The sequence below is a fragment of the Salvelinus sp. IW2-2015 genome, linkage group LG2, assembly GCF_002910315.2.
Source record: "Salvelinus sp. IW2-2015 linkage group LG2, ASM291031v2, whole genome shotgun sequence".
NCBI lineage: Eukaryota > Metazoa > Chordata > Actinopteri > Salmoniformes > Salmonidae > Salvelinus > Salvelinus sp. IW2-2015.
The window spans coordinates 22,937,690-22,954,054 of NC_036839.1; the positions used below are offsets into that span (position 1 = coordinate 22,937,690).

The window sequence follows — 16,365 nt, forward strand, 5'->3', positions numbered from 1 at the left end:
TATTATAAGGCTTATAATAAAAATGGAATGGTTCGAAAAAACATGACGTATATTACCACACATAAAGAACAACATGCAGCAACAGTGGTACATAAAGGACCATAACGATATTTATGATTTGTTGTAATTCGAAATATAGGCTATCCGATACGCACAGTATTTTGTTTGTTTTGTACCCAAAACCCATACAAATCTACGGCATTAACAACTCAAAAGCAAGCACTAAGCTAAAGTAAACTGTTCATGGTGATGTTTCGGTAGGGGGCGCGGGCTGCTGGTCCCGTAAAATATTGCGCAGGCCCAGTTTACGCCTTGCATTTCCTGATTTGGTGGACTGATTGGAAGAGTAGCTCTGACTGATTGTTATTTTCTCAGCATTTGGCACACTAATCGGGCAGTGCCAAGTGGGGTTCAGTCATGTCAGCACCTGCTATGGGGACCACGAAGACGGCTCACAGTGATGTGGCCCCGAAGAAAAAGAGGGGACCGGGTGCCCTGGCTACAGCGTATCTGGTTATATATAACGTGGTTATGACAGCTGGGTATGTACACAATTCTGATACACTTCCTGTTTGACGAGAATGGGGTGCAAGCGTGCATGATCTGTCATAATTAATGTCATGAGAAGGCTCGTGCCTGCTACGAAACTCGATCCCCGAATTGTTTTTCTGGACATTTTGCTCAATAATGCTTGTATTTTGGAAATAATGATAGGCTAATGATTAAATCAATCCCACGTGAACAACTTTGCTTCGCTGGTGACACGTTGTCGATAACTCGTTTCATTGTGCTGCCTTCAGCGTCATTGCAGCAAATAATTTCAGCCAAACACAGAACTAATGTGTTGTTACTTTGTAACAGCCTACGTCGGGAATGTATCAATTGTCTCTTTGGTTACAGTTAGTTCTAGTGCGCGCCTACAAAACACCGCAATTAGCTATGTTGCCTAGAGTTCCAACTGTAATCGCGTGAATTGTGTGTGTGTGTGTGTGTGTGTGTGTGTATGTATGTGTATATATATATATACCAGTCAAAAGTTGACAAACCTACTCATTCAAGGGTTTTTCTTTATTTTTACTATTTTCTACATTGCAGAATAATAGTGAAGACATCACAACTATGAAATAACACATATGGAATCATGTAGTAACCCAAAAAGTGTTAAACAAATCAAAATATARTTTAGATGTTAGATTCTTCAAAGTAGCCACCCTTTGCCTTGATGACAGCTTTGCACCCTCTTGGCATTCTCTCAACTAGCTTCATGGAGCTGGTTGAGAGAATGCCAAGCGTGTGACGACAGCTTTGCACACTCTTGGAATGCCAAGCGTGTGCAAAGCTGTCATCAAGGCAAAAGGTGGCTACTTTTGAAGAATCTCAAATATAAAATATATTTTGATTTGTTTAACACTTTATTGGTTACTACATGATTCCATATGTGTCATTTCATGGTTTTGATGTCTTCACTATTATTCTACAATGTAGAAAATAGTAAAAATAGAGAAAAAKCCTTGAATGAGTAGGTGTCCAAACTTTTGACTGGTACTGTATGTAATATATATAATTTAAAAAGTCTGTCGTTATGTACAGTAATAGCTATTGTTATTTATGCATACTGCATGTAGTTTTGCAACCACCATTTGTTTGTATTTATAGTCAAAATAAAAACTGTTGTTTTGGCAAAAAACGTTCTGACAATATTTCTGATTTCACTCAGCATTATGATACAAGTTGTTGTGAAAGAAATTGCACAAGTGCAAAATGCTGGATGCGCTCCCATCCTAACAGTATACCCACCCTCTCCCATTCCTGTCTGGTGAGGTGATACTTTCCCTCTGTGATACTTGCTCTGTTTATTGAATACCAGCTACAACGGGTACACTGTGCCTTTTCAGGGGCTATATAGCCTGGTCAGTTTCTATTACTAACTTTAGTAGATTAATATCTATCAGGTTCAAAACCTGTCACTCCTACCAATCACAACTATTCAAGTATATGATTGTGCAGATGCCGTTTCCATCTATGTATTAGGCCTACGTTCTGTGTGGTTGGACTGTTTTGCTGTACCCTGTCCTCTAAGAGTAAACTGAGGCTATTATTTGATACAAGAAATGTATTTCCACCCAGAACTCCCTGGAAAATAGTGGCAGTTGTTACTGAGTAGACTATCCTGGCTAAATAACTGAAATAAACATGAAATGTGTGTGTTCTTCCAGCTGGCTGGTCATTGCTGTGGGCCTGGTGCGAGCCTACCTTGTCAGAGGCAGCTACCACGGCCTGTACTTCTCTATAGAGAAACCCCTGAAGTTTTTCCAGACCGGTGCACTTTTAGAGGTGAGTGAATGTAGGCCAAGTCTCTGTTGTAGGGCCTCAGGGTCAGACCTGGGTCAGGTTCATTAGGTACACTAGTAAAATATTATGCAACAGAAAATAGAAATCGGTTTACTTTTTCTTATTTGACAAGTTCAGGTAGAGTCACTTCCTTACAAAACGTTTTCAAAATCTGGGCCTTTATTCAGAGCACTTAACAGGACAGCCCCTTATCGCTCTCTGTGTGCGGTGCATTTGGTAAGTCCCCTACTGTATAAATACAACTTAATGGCAGCAATGTTCAAGCACACAGCACTGTTGTATTTTTAAATAGAAACTCCTCCACCATGACTGGCCTTGGCCTTCCCCCGCTCCCACCTCTGTGCTACTTACAGACAGCACAGAGGCCTAGTAGGGTGTTAGTGTGATCCTCTCCAGCCACACTGTAACACAGAGAAGGGATTAGGCCTAGTGTAACCCAAGCTCAGTCTACATGTTGCTCTTATTCCAACTCCCTCCATTTATAAAAACACCTTTAAACACTGGGCATTTCCAGTTGTTATGTTTTGACTAGTGCACTGGCTTTTATCTAGTCCTTGACCAGTAGAATGAACTGTCTTGGTGTACATATCCACTATCATAGGATTGCCAGACTACATCTTATTGCCATATTTAACCTTGATTCACTAAAGAGCAATATGAATCAGCTGTGAGATCAGAGTTTATAATTGCATACATTAAAAAAGAAGTCATTTCGTGTCAAACTCATGTACTGAAAATCTGTGGAGATACAATTAATTGCATAAAGTATTTACACTGACCATATGGTGTGACTCTGTTTATGCTGAGTGTTTTTATTTTTATTTCCGTTCAGATATTGCACTGTGCAGTGGGTAAGTTGAAGTTCCTCCCTCTTCTCATGGTCAAAGTTGCGTGGTCTCTACCGGTCATGTGGACATAAGCCCAACTGAGAGCCATTGCCTCAGATAGAGAAAGCCTTTCCAGGCTGCTAAGATAAGCCTGGCCTGATGGTACTAATGTGATAACGAGCATGGCCCTGCTCCATTGTGGTCGTTGTACTCCTGGTTCACAGTCCACTAATTATCTGGGATTTGAGGCTAACCCTTACCTTCATTATGGCAGCTGTCTGTCTCTGTCTGGACATGTGCTGCCCTCTGCTGGACAAACCTAGACACTACACACATGTAGCCCACAGCTTAGTCAGTGTAATACAGTGACATTTTTAACTGGAATTGGTGTGCTATATTTTTAGCTATCTTATATCAGCTTTTGTAAGCTGCCTACGAATTAATAGTCCAACACTTGACATACTTTTGCACAAATTGAAAATATGATGTCTTCTCTTTTCTTCTCATGTATTTTGCTCAGTATCACTGCATTGTGAAGTGGTAAAGCTGTGTTTTGAGGTGATACAGTACATATCTTCTAATGTGATGATCATGCTGTGTTCTCCTGCTCCAGGGATCGTTCCATCCTCCGTGGTTCTAACAGGGTTCCAGGTGTTGTCTCGGGTCTTCCTCACCTGGGCTGTGACACACAGCGTCCGAGAGGTACATCTCTTCTTCATCGAATCATTCAGCCCCCCATTCACCAATTATGGAACTAGCCATTTATTTTCCAGATAAGTTCAGTTTGTTTGATCTGTTGGAATATCAGGATGAACCAGCACTGTGAATCCATTTGAAAGCTAAAATATTGCGGAGTGAGACAGTAAGAAATATTCAAACTTTATAATATGTGGTAATGGTTTCAGGGGATCAATGCCCCTAGATGTTGTCTTCATCCCAAAGAAAGATACTTGCTGATGTGCTAAGGTCTGTGAGCCTGAAATAGTGAACATGCTTGAAGCCAACAGGGTGAATAACACTAACATGTTTGTAAGGTCTGAAACACTCTACTGCATATGTGTGTTTGTGAGTATTTGCAACTATGTTAATTTACAGAGACTGACTTTTGCTTTAAAATCTTGCGTTTACAATTCTCTCTCATTGCCTGTCATGCGCCATGACAGGCAGAGTTACAGCGTTGTATAGTTGGTGCAACAAACTGCACGGTTCTGCTATAACCCCTCGGTCTTGCCGTTGAATGAATCTACTACAAGCTATTGCATGCTAGCTTTGAATTGTCTGCCCAGTCTCACCCCTGTCTGTTTGTCCTGTCTGATCCCAGGTCCAGAGTGAAGACAGTGTTCTGCTCTTCGTATCGGCCTGGACCATCACAGAGATCATCCGCTACTCCTTCTACACCTTCAGTCTGCTGAACCACCTGCCCTACCTTATCAAATGGGCACGGTAAGAAAAGCTCCCCGCTCCTCCTGTTGGGCAACTGAATGAGAGAGGCACTCACTTCACATTGGAAAGAAGTGCTGTAGAATTACTTTGTGTGTTAAATTCAAAAAGGGGGTTATAGATCTAGGACAGACACTTCAAAACCTTATTCCTTATGATTTTTATTTTATTTTAAATAAATGTTATTTAATGTGTTTGTATGGGCTATACTTTTGACTGGTACTGTATGTGTGTGTGTGTATATATATATATATATATTTTTTTTTGGAGGGGGGGACACCTATTTAACCCCTTTTTTATGGTGTCATGGTCTGACAAAGCAGATGCGGAAGGCCGACATTTTACCTGTACAATTTTATGTAATGCTCACCTGATCATTTAATGTGTGGGTTTAAATACTGTACACAGCCCTATATTTATTCACTGTCAATGTATGAGACATACCGCCATGCCAACTGGTATTAACGATGGGGAAGTTCTTTGATGCTTTACAGTAGAGTCGCTGTCATTCCGAGACGGTGGAAGTAGGGGTGCGAGCATCTTGAGAGAATGTGACTGCGCAGTTAAGAACCGCGTGTAAACGTCCTATCTTTTCAGCGACATAAATGCTCACAGCACATAAAATATGCATCTAATACGAACTGAAATATTATCAGAAACGTGTTGGATTGTATTCACAGGTTTCATTTCCTTATAACCGGTCAAACTGATGTCATTTGGAAATCTTCCACTTTAAATCTTTTAGCTGTTTCAGAGTTATTGCATTTTCTCCCCGGTCCCTAAACGTCCTCCCTCCGCGAGATAAGCAGACATAAGAGAGAGAACTTTGTTGATGTCAATTAGATTATTGATGTGTTCATTCTATCGATTTAAGGCATTGTTGTGGTGAGTTAGGCTTTATTTWGTCTTTTAGGGCCCCCCCCCCAGATTATTCACATTTTAGATTTAACCATACACTGGCACACCTGATTCAATTAGTCTTGACAAATCATCAAGGCTTTGACCCATCGAATCAGGTGTGCCAGTTTAGGGTTAAAACAAAAATGTGAAACGTCTCGGGGGGGCCCGAGGAGAGGGTTTCGTAACTCTGTTCTAGGGCAACATGTAATGACAGAAGAGTTGCCTTTTAATTATTATAGGCCTAGACAAGTTGACAAACAAATAGCCTACCAAACGTCAGAAATTATAAGAAGATATCTAGTAAAAAAAAAAGTTTTAATCCCGCACCCCCTTTAAGAAAATTGTTATGCCATTCCTGCTGTCATTATATAGTGCCTTCAGGAAGTAGTCATACCGGCTTATTCTACATTTTGTTGAGTTACAGCCTGAATTTTCCAAAAACATGTTTTCACTTTGTCATTATGGGGTATTGTGGGTGAAAAAAAAATATATATATATATATATATATTTCATAAATTTTGAATTCAGGCTGTAACGCAACAAAATGTGGAATACGTCAAGGGGTATGAATACTTTATGAAGGCACTGTATATGTTCATAACAGAGTTATATACGGCTGTATATAAAGAAACCTGGGCGTGTACGACACTCCCTCCATAATGTGTTTTCTCAGTCTCAACCATGGCAACAAAGTCTTCAACAAAGGCCTACTCATTGGGGAGGACCTTCTGTTGCCTGGTAGCAATTGATGACGATTCTTCTAACGTCAGCCAATGTTGTCGTGCTTCACTCTTTTCACCTTCAGTTGACTTTATGAAGACAGTTTGTGGTACATGACAGGTAGAAGAGCTGCACGATATGGACAAAATATCATCTAGAATTTTTTTTAATGAATATTGTGATAGCAATATGAGAAAACAAGAGTCTGAACTTGGGCATGACAACAAATGAACACGTCTGGGAGGAGTAGTTTTCTATCAGAACATGCTTCCCCAGTCCCTATTAGAATATGGAGTTGCACAAACAACATGCAGCACAAGATCTGGGCCACCACCACTGTCACCATGAATTGAAAGTCAGCAGAATGAATTTGCTACAGTAGTGATATTGCAGCCTCTTGCAATATCCAGATTGCAATCTGGATATTGTACATGTCCATATTGAAATGTACTCCTTCCATCCTATCTCCAGGTACACATTCTTCCTAGTGCTGTATCCTATGGGTGTGACAGGTGAGCTGCTGACCATCTATGCAGCCCTGCCCTACGTGCAGAAGACAGGTCTCTACTCTGTCACTCTACCTAACAAGTACAACTTCTCCTTCGACTACTACACCTTCCTCATCCTCACTATGGTCTCCTACATTCCACGTAAGTCTTTCTCTCTGTCTCTCGCCACATTGCATCTCCCTTTCCTACTCGCTACAATACATCACTGATTTACTATTTCAGTAGTTCGTCAGTGATGTGTTGGATTGAGTATGTAGGGGAGATGCATTTCATGAATTACAAAAAGCTAACATCTAGACAAGCGAGCACTAAGTGTGAAGTAATGCATTACAATTCACTGTAAGATGCTTTGCGCTGTGAATTCTAATGCTCTACCTTGCACTTAGTGCTTTCTTGTCTAGATGTGGGCTTTTTAAATGTTGTGAAACATAAATATGTTTTAAGGTGTCTCTACTTAATTCTGCATATGATTCTATGGTTACTTGTTTTTTTTATCTGACTATGTTGTCCTCCCGGTGTTTCCCTAGTGTTTCCCCAGCTCTACTTCCACATGATGCGTCAGAGAAAGAAAGTCCTGGCCCACGTGGAAGAGTACAAAACAGAGTAAACACAGCAAACACACGGCAGACTGATCACATCATGCCACGGGGAGGAGTCTTGGCAGACTGATCACATCCTGCCATGGGGAGGAGTCTTGGCAGACTGATCACATCATGCCACAGGGAGGAGTGGAAAAAGACGAGATAACCTTTAAAAAAAGAAAAAACATGCCTGACCAATTAAATATGTCTGCTTGTTGAAATACCAAGAAACTCTTTTTCAGATCAAGAAAATAACATGGGGGATGATCGATCTAACAATGGTTCTTGCTAATCAGTTGGTTTGGTTTTGGGCTGTTGCCTGGCTATTAAGATGCTCTTGTCATTTACAATATACCAACTGCTTTTCGTTTTCTTTGTAAGTAAATGCAGTTACCATGTTATCAAAATGCTACTTACTCAAAAAACTGTTTTGTAAATGTGATGATCCAGTTCTGTTGCACTGGCCCCTTTGAGAGGCAGCAGAATGCTGTGCTGTTGCCTGTGACTCTGGTCATAATGTGCTGAATGCCCTCTTCTCTCATAGTTCAGTAGAAGACAAACACTAGAAAACCCCCCCCCCCCCCCCCCATTCTATCACTGGCTGCATCCCAGATGGAAGCCTATTCCCTATATAGTACACTATTTAGGGAATAGTGTCATTTGGGATGCTGCCATGCTTTGTGCTCAAATGAATAGTTGTCCTTTGTTAGGATGGATGGAGGGTTCCATATTTGTCTGACTCTCAATGGAGGACTATGCCTGTTGTTTAAGTAATTTATTTCTGCGACTAGTTATTTCACCTSCAGAACTTCTAATCACATTCCATTTGTTGTAATAAAGCTTTTCTTTATTCTGTGCTTACATAGTTTTATTTTCAAATACTTATTTTCAAATACTCAACTAACTGCAGTAATTTAGTGCTTATTGTCATAAGATAGCTTTTTGCTTTTATGTTTTGGATTTTTTGTGTTGACAATATTTGTTAAGAATTTGGACCATTTGGGTTTCTTTAGAATCATATTATGTTGATTGTGGGTTGGTTATTGATTTGTAACTCTTTGTTTGAAGTAGGGATAGGCCTCCATGACCTAGAGTGGATAGTACGTCGATAAGCGAATCAGTTGTACAGTTACTTTGCTTTCTTTTGTATATTTTCCGAGGGAACTAATTTATTTAATCAAGCTTTAAACTTAAGGTGGTTCTCAAATTGTCTTGGTGTGATGTTGGACCAAGACACTGGTGGACATTGCCTGGAAAACATGTTGAAGAGTTAACCACCAATGAGCCAATACTCACACTTTATTTATTGACTGTTTGTTCTGAACTACAGTAGGATGCCAGGACATGCCCTGTCAGACACTGGGCTCCCGAGTGATGCAGCGGTCTAAGGCACTGCATCTCAGTGCTAGAGGCGTCACTGGTTCGAGTCCAGGCCGTGATTGACCCTATGGGACATAGGGTGGCGTACAATTGGCTCAGCGTCGTCCAGGTTTGGCCGGTGTAGACCGTCATTGTAAATAAGAATTTCTTCTTAACTGACTTGCCTAGTTAATTAAAGGTTAAATAAAATAATACTAATAATATAAAAACAGGACGCTTGCATGGACACTGGAGTCCATTAGATTAGAGAGCTTGTAGTCCTGCATTTCCAATGACTTAGAGGCAATCGGCAGTTGCTACATTTATTTTTGACTTATAAATTAAAGATATATACCTATTGTTTCTTGAAGAATATAACTTATAAATGCCTTATGTGCTTAGTTCAACTGTTGTACCCCATCAGAACCCAAAATATAAGCTTGTTTTACTCCAATATTTGTAAAAAAAAAAAAAWATCAATATCAACACTGTATAAACTCAAAACATCATTTTGATATCATGGATGATCAGTCCTTGTATCCATAGCCCTGTCTATGAATTTGAAAGTTGTTACATTTCTCCATTCCTCAGCTTTTTACCAAAACAGTGGTGGGGTGCCTGCTTTGTTAATGTTTCAACTGCGGACTGGCTCTTTAAATCTAATAATGTAGAGAGTCAGGCGTTTGCGTGTGTGTGGTTCAGAGTTTTCATCCACCTCTGACTCAGGAGAAGGTAACTGAGAAAGCATTTTGCATATGAGTACAATGTAAAACTTAATGGTTATCAATGTGGATGTAAACAGTAACTGCACTGCATTAACACTGAAAACTCAAAGAATTTGATTTTCGTTTTGCCTAATAAATTGTTGTAGAACCAATGTGAAAGACAAACTAGATTTTGTGGACTTTAGCTTACTAGAAAGTGTTGAGGTTGTGTTTGAGTAGTGATCACCCTTTTGCTTCCATGTCTGTGGGACTGCATCTCACTGCATGCAGTTTTAGACATTGATCAGGAGTTGCCTGACACTGGTATTGCCCTGATGCTCTTTGGGATGTGTAACGGTATGTTTATTATATCCTGAATTACGCTGTGAAAGGCCTAAACTTTGCAAGGGATTCTTCCCCTAAATAATGTTTGTTTCCCTCCCATTCCTAAAATGTACTGTTGTCCTGATAGTTGTTGAGTTCCTATGTTTTTGTTCTTTGTTGGCCTCACATGTAGTCTACACTCTTATGAAAGAAATGAGCAGCAAGATGAACTGAAGATGCCTTTAGTACATCAACAACCACCCAACATCCCAACTAACTTGATTTAACATTCCCCTGGGCCTACGGTATCGGAGGATGTTTTGTAAGCATGGCCAGGATTGTTGGAAACTCCTGTGAGAGGCAGGAGTGCAACTCTGTAAAATTGCATGTAGGAGGAAATAAACGTCCATTATCATTCAAAGTGATGATACTTTGGTATAACTTACAAAACGGAAAAAGCATGCCACAATACTACTCCACACACTGGTTCTACTAAACAAAACTACAGTGTTGATCTTTTTGATAAAAAATGTTTTGCATGTGACCAGCAGACTTTGTATAAGTATGATTAGTTATATAACTATATATTTACAATAAACTTAACATGGAAGCAAAAGAGATTTCCATTTTTTTCTCTGTAATTTGATTATTGTTTTGATGATCTACATCTATATGGACTTCTGTGATCCAATTAGTGTACTTGTGTTTTATGTCTGTCCTGTCTGTCTGTCCCTACAGTCTGTTTTCTTAAGTGTGTTATTATTTTACCTCTCACATGATGGCAGTAGTGTTCTACACCAAAGCTATGTATGCTAAAGTTGGACCCTTTCACCCTTGGTAAATACCTTTATTCAGTACATTTTTTGCAGGTGCCAGTGCAGTTGTGGATGACTGTGTTTAGTATTTTATTAGGATCCCCATTAGCGGTTCCTGAAGCAGCAGCTACTCTTCCTCGAGTCTACATAAAACATGAAACATGACATAATACAGAACATCAATAGACAAGAACAGCTCAAGGACTGAACTACACACATTTGCAAAATAATTTGATCCCATAAATCAGATTCCTGTTGGTCAATATTGACCTTACTCCCAATGGATAACCACGACCCCGTACATCAACACCGAGGACAGAAACACATGCTGATGCTGCATGCAGGCCAGGGTCTCTGTATTTTCGGTATATCCAGGTACATGCAAAGGCATCGGTTTCCAATGGAAGACGTGGGGGGAGTCTCACAGTTCCCGAATCCCCATTGAATACAGGTTTAATCCTCACTATGATTCCTACAGTAATATACAATGAGCTCCAAAAGTATCGGGGTAGTGAGATTTTTTGTTGTTGTTTTGGCTCTGTACTCCAGCACTTTGGATTTGAAATGATACAATGACTATGAAGTTAAATTGCAGCCTGACAGCTTTAATTTGAGGGTATATTCATCCATATTGGATGAACCGTTTAGAAATTACAGCACTTTTTGTACATAGTCCCCCCATTTTAGGGGACCAAAAGTATTGGGACAAATTCACTTATATGTATATTAAAGTAGTAAGAAGTTTAGTAATTTGTCCCATATTCATAGCATGCAATGATTACACCAAGCTTGTGACTCTACAAACTTGTTGGAAGCATTTACTGTTTGTTTTGGTTTTGTTTCAGATTTTTTTGTGCCCAATAGAAATGTATGGTAAATAATGTATTGGGTCATTTTGGAGTCACTTTTATTGTAAATAAGAATAGAATATGTTTTGAAATAGTTCTACATTAATGTGGATGCTACCATGATTACGGATAGCCCTGAATGAATTGTGAATAACGATGAGTGAGAAAAATACAGACGCACAAACAGCTACAGAGCCAATACAACAACAAATGTGTCACTGTCCAAATACTTTTGGACCTCACTGTAACTGCTAGAACTGTTTATCATGAACCATTAGAATGAATGAGCTGGTGTATGTGGTTTTTATGCTTGAATGACAGCCATGAGAGTAAGGTTGTGGGAAAGACACATCCCAGGCACGGTGCACTTACCTACAGTGTGTGTTTGTGTTTGTTTTGTTCTAAGCCTTTTGTTTCGCTCACCAACAAAGGCAGGGATACTGTATGCCATAATGCCTTTCTCTTATGTTGAACCCAGTGATCATGTTTCTCCTATTGTGTGTGTTTCAGCGATCCTGTTACGCTTGTTTCCAGAATGTACTGTCCCTGGCAAGGGAAACAGATACACTATCCGACTTTCAAGAGGTTTTAAGTTAAATAATACGTAAATTGACACACAGCCAGTGTCATTACGAGGCTTATAAAATAAAGTGTCCACATCTAGAACAAGCTGTTCTTAGGATGCGCTGCCTGCAACGCGATATGGATAGTTGACACAGTAGCATATTGTTTCTCCTGGTTTTAATTCATGCAATTGGTTTATGAGGTGATCAAAGACAAAGAACATAGGATATATAAAATGGTGACTTGGTGGGGTTGGGATCTGGGTTCCTGGTTTTCTAATGCCATATAGAAGAGACAGAGCTATACATGTGCCAGAGAGCTCCTCTCAGTAGAACCCCCCCCCCCCCCCCCCCCCCCGAGTACGCATAGCTGTTTGTAACAGAGAGAACAGGCCCGGATAGTCATTACAGTATCATAACAAACCCTAGAATAAAGATTTGCCCACCATAATGCTCAGCTTACCAATATCTCACCAACTCAACAAATACCTTGACCATTGACTCAATAATTACATTGACTTGCAAGGAACAGGGCTGTCAACAGGATCAAACATTTCGCTACACCTGCAATAACATCTGCTAAATATGTGTATGTGATCCATACAATTTGATTTGATTTGAAATGCATAGCAGTCTCCTCCAGGCCCAAGTCTAGACCATAAAAATGGAAACTGTCCCTCAGTTACCAGAGTGGCAGAAGTCACACCCATGTAATCAATTAGGTCTTTCGATTTACATGTCAATATACCACACCAAATAGAATACATCTGGGTTCAGCAGAACTTTAGGGGTTAATCGTTTGCGTTTGAGGTCCAGCTGTGATCACAGACCCGCCCATTCATCCAAATGCGGGGGAGAACGCGCAGGAGTCGCATCTCCAACTGACACGGTCGAAAGCCAATGAAAAGCTTTAAAGTGAAAGTCATACTCTCGCATATCCAATGGGAATGAGCAAACGGCTGATTTTGGGAATCAGACTTGGTTGAATGAAAACCTAACAGCAACCAGCAATGGTAATAAACCGTCCGATTATGCCTGCCTGATCAATAGTGTACAATGCATGACTCCCTATCATAGCCCACTGGGAGTACGCTCAGAATTGTTTCTTCTTCTGGTCAGTCTGTTGTGTTATTCGACGTCGCAGGAATCCAAAAAGGGGTTGAACTAGGACCAAACGCGGTGGTAACGTTGGGTGATGTGTGCTGCATGAATCGTATGGATCAACACCAGCTTGAGTCTTCAGGGATTTTGTGTGCAGTCGCTGGTGGTCAGCTGTTATGTGGTCGTGACAGCTCGTTAATTCTGGGCAGAGTTTGACACACAGATGCAGTAATAATACCGTGGAGAAACGTTTTTGGGGATGCTCTGGCTTCTGTGTGTGTTTAAACGTCGAGTCTTTCTCTCCTCCGCTGGTCAATGAAAGCGCGTGAGGGTCGGGATGTGACGGTTTCGCAATTAGGATGTAACCAACCAAGCATCGACAAGGCTGCAATGAGATGCACAGGTTCAGTTCTAGCCCCGAAGGAGACGCTCAACTAATGTAGCTTTGACGTCGACATGGGATTGTCCCCCACATCATCACGGTTTTTCTTATAATTCATTTTACATCAAGGCAAAAGAACGTGCTTGGGGAGGTATTACAGATTCACAACATGATAGATGTTGGTATGGCCAACTATTGGAGTTGTATAGTCTTTTTATTCCATGGCCTTGGCCTATACTTAACAACCTTTCTGCATACAGAGTTTATATTTGGATTATAATGAATTAGGTAAAACGAAGTCCTCCTGGAAATGCATTCTACACTAGAGGTCTGTTTGTTGTTACAGCATATGTCCCAGATGACATCTCATTTAATTGTTTTTAAGTGATTTTCAAGAGCATTTTGCCATCTGCGGCCAAAGTTATTCCCAGTCATCAATAGGCCTATGCGTCACATTTTCAAAAGTATCATGGACATACATTTTCCCTATCATAATGGACATTTAACTGGACACATTTAATTGACTTCAACATCCTCTGAATTCAGTCATCACGGATTTCTCAGGAATGTCATAGACCTGTCATTTAAGAAAACATTGTGACAATGTAACAACATTGTAACAAGAACAGTAATTTGCGCGAATTTGGCTTTTATAAGAGACTATAAGCAGGCACGTGTGTGGTCCTGTGTGTTGCTGTTTTCTTTTACTTTTATCTGAGAAGTATAATGTCCAGATCTAACAGTGTGAGCCCGCCCGGAGTCGGTGCGCCTGGGCTGAGGGGAGGGACTGAGCTCAGATCTGCTTGGGGCGAGTCTGAGTCTATTGCAAACGGATGCCCATACTCGGCTAGATCTCCGAGCAAAAAACTCGCCCGGTCGAACAGCAGATGGAGGGAAGGAGATGATGATCCCGAACAGCAGCCCGGACCAGGACGAGCCACGACAACGGTTAGCAGGGTCAGTTTTAGGTCTAGATCTGCGTGGCAAGAGCATGGGACTGGGGAAGAGAGCCGAAACAACAATCGATCTTCCCCAAGGCACACAGATGGAGCCGGGGAAGTGAGACCCAAATCCGTGGAGTTGGGCTTGGAGGACCGGAGAGTGAAGGGCTCCAAACCCGAGGAGGAACTCATGCCTGAAGTTCACCTTTCCATGGTTGCGTGCTGCAGCAGCGCGATGCAGATTTTCAGATCCAAGAAATTCCAATCGGAGAAGTTGGAGAGGCTGTACCAGCGTTACTTTTTCCGGCTCAACCAGAGCAGTTTGACCATGCTCATGGCCGTTTTGGTGCTTGTGTGCGCGGTCATGCTGACATTCCATTGCGCGGGGGGAGTATGCAGGATAACTTACGTGGTGGTCTTTTCCTTGGCCATCTTACTTATCCTCATATTGATGGTGGTGTGCAATCGGAACGGGTTTCATCAGGACCACATGTGGATAGTCTGCTATGTGGTCATTCTAGTCGTGCTGGTTGTACAAGTGATCGGGGTGCTGCTTGTGCAGCCGCAAAGTGCTTCTGAGGGAATTTGGTGGACGGTGTTCTTTATCCATGTCATCTACACGCTGCTCCCGGTTCGGATGCGGGCTGCGGTTATCACTGGAGTTATACTGTCTACCATCCATGTGGCTGTCTCTTGGAAGTTAAACGAAAGGGATGCCTTTATATGGAAGCAGGTAGGTCCTGTTTTATAACGTTTTTATTAGGCTACGCATGTATTAAGCATTCATAAATCAATAACTTTTATAGTAACTTCACGCATGGATGAGTCTACCAAATAAAATATAAAGATAGATTTTTTGGGGGACATTCCATCAAGTGACAAGTGGCCTGTTTGGATAAAACTTGCTGAGTCAAAGGCGTATTTTATTGTATATAATTCTAATTCTCACAAATTACCTAGCCTAGGATACTACTCATTAGGAAATGAACACCGTAATGTGTCTCTCATTATTGCATTACTCATTTGTTCTGTGCTCTATTGTACATTTCACACATCCAATGCCTTTTCATCGGACAGTGACTGACTGATCAAGATGCCGAGTTTGTCTTGAGATGCTGCTGTTTGTCTTGAGATGCTGTTGATGCTTGATACTATGGAAACGGTCTCGATTGACCATTGCTCAGTTCCCTAGTTGTTATCATGGAGAAGACCAGTAGTAAAAGCATCCATTTAACATATTAGAGAGAGGAAAAACACTTCTAAGAAGGAAATCAGAGCTCACTGGGTAAAACGGAAGTTTTAAGAATTTAAGAATTTAGGTAAAATAACTGTTCTAGAAGATGTTCTGGAATTATGGGTCAGAATGGAAGTGCCAGAGATGGACATCCTCTTGAAGTGACAGTGTTGTTGACTGTTTAGGGTTTGTAGACTTGAGAAGAATTGGGTTGGAAACATGGGGTTATTTTGTTATAGATATTTTGTAAAGGAAAAACAACAATTCTAGGCTGTTTGGTTTTATTGTGTTATATGTTAATAACATGTTGAGTCCCCTGGCTCTATTTGATTAGTTTTAAAACCTTTCACCATCAGAGCTGGGCTCTTGATTTGTAGAACTTAATGCATGTCATCTCTCATTCCCCTCTTGGTTCTAATMTTGCGTTTTTAGGGTCATATCAGTTTATGATAGAAGCAATCATCACTTGTGTCTTATTTTAAATGTGAATTATATTTATTGTGTCAGAGGGAGGGAAATTGCTCAAATGCTCAACATAACTTGTTGCTCTGCCACTTAAATTACTGAGGATGTTTATAATCCCCAAAAATTGAGGTAAGAAAAAAAATACAAATTTAAAGGAGCTATATGTAAAAAATGTATTTACAGTAATAGTGGACATATAGTGTTTCTCAATTTCCGCAAAACTTTTTATTTTGCATTCTAATGGTGCAGCCTTTTTATTGGTCCACATTTTTGTCATTTAGCAGACGCTCTTATCCATGC

General features: G+C 40.6%; 2 protein-coding genes across 3 annotated transcripts in view; both read left to right on the top strand.

Moving 5' to 3' along the window:
* Positions 1-303: 303 nt before the first annotated feature.
* Positions 304-8,186, top strand: LOC111977141 (very-long-chain (3R)-3-hydroxyacyl-CoA dehydratase 2). Its single transcript, XM_024006466.2, has 7 exons — positions 304-542; positions 2,217-2,334; positions 3,185-3,203; positions 3,793-3,881; positions 4,501-4,622; positions 6,711-6,889; positions 7,276-8,186. Exons 1-7 carry the CDS (start codon positions 418-420, stop codon positions 7,353-7,355), a joined length of 732 nt encoding a protein of 243 aa, XP_023862234.1. The 5' UTR covers positions 304-417; the 3' UTR covers positions 7,356-8,186.
* Positions 8,187-12,925: 4,739 nt separating this feature from the next.
* Positions 12,926-16,365, top strand: part of LOC111977149 (adenylate cyclase type 5-like) — a 149,596-nt gene continuing 146,156 nt past the window's right edge. For both annotated transcript variants that reach the window (XM_024006474.2, XM_024006483.2), the window contains exon 1: positions 12,926-15,099. In XM_024006474.2, coding sequence (XP_023862242.1) covers positions 14,152-15,099 — 948 coding nt within the window. In that variant the 5' untranslated portion in view covers positions 12,926-14,151. The remainder of the gene's footprint in view (positions 15,100-16,365) is intronic.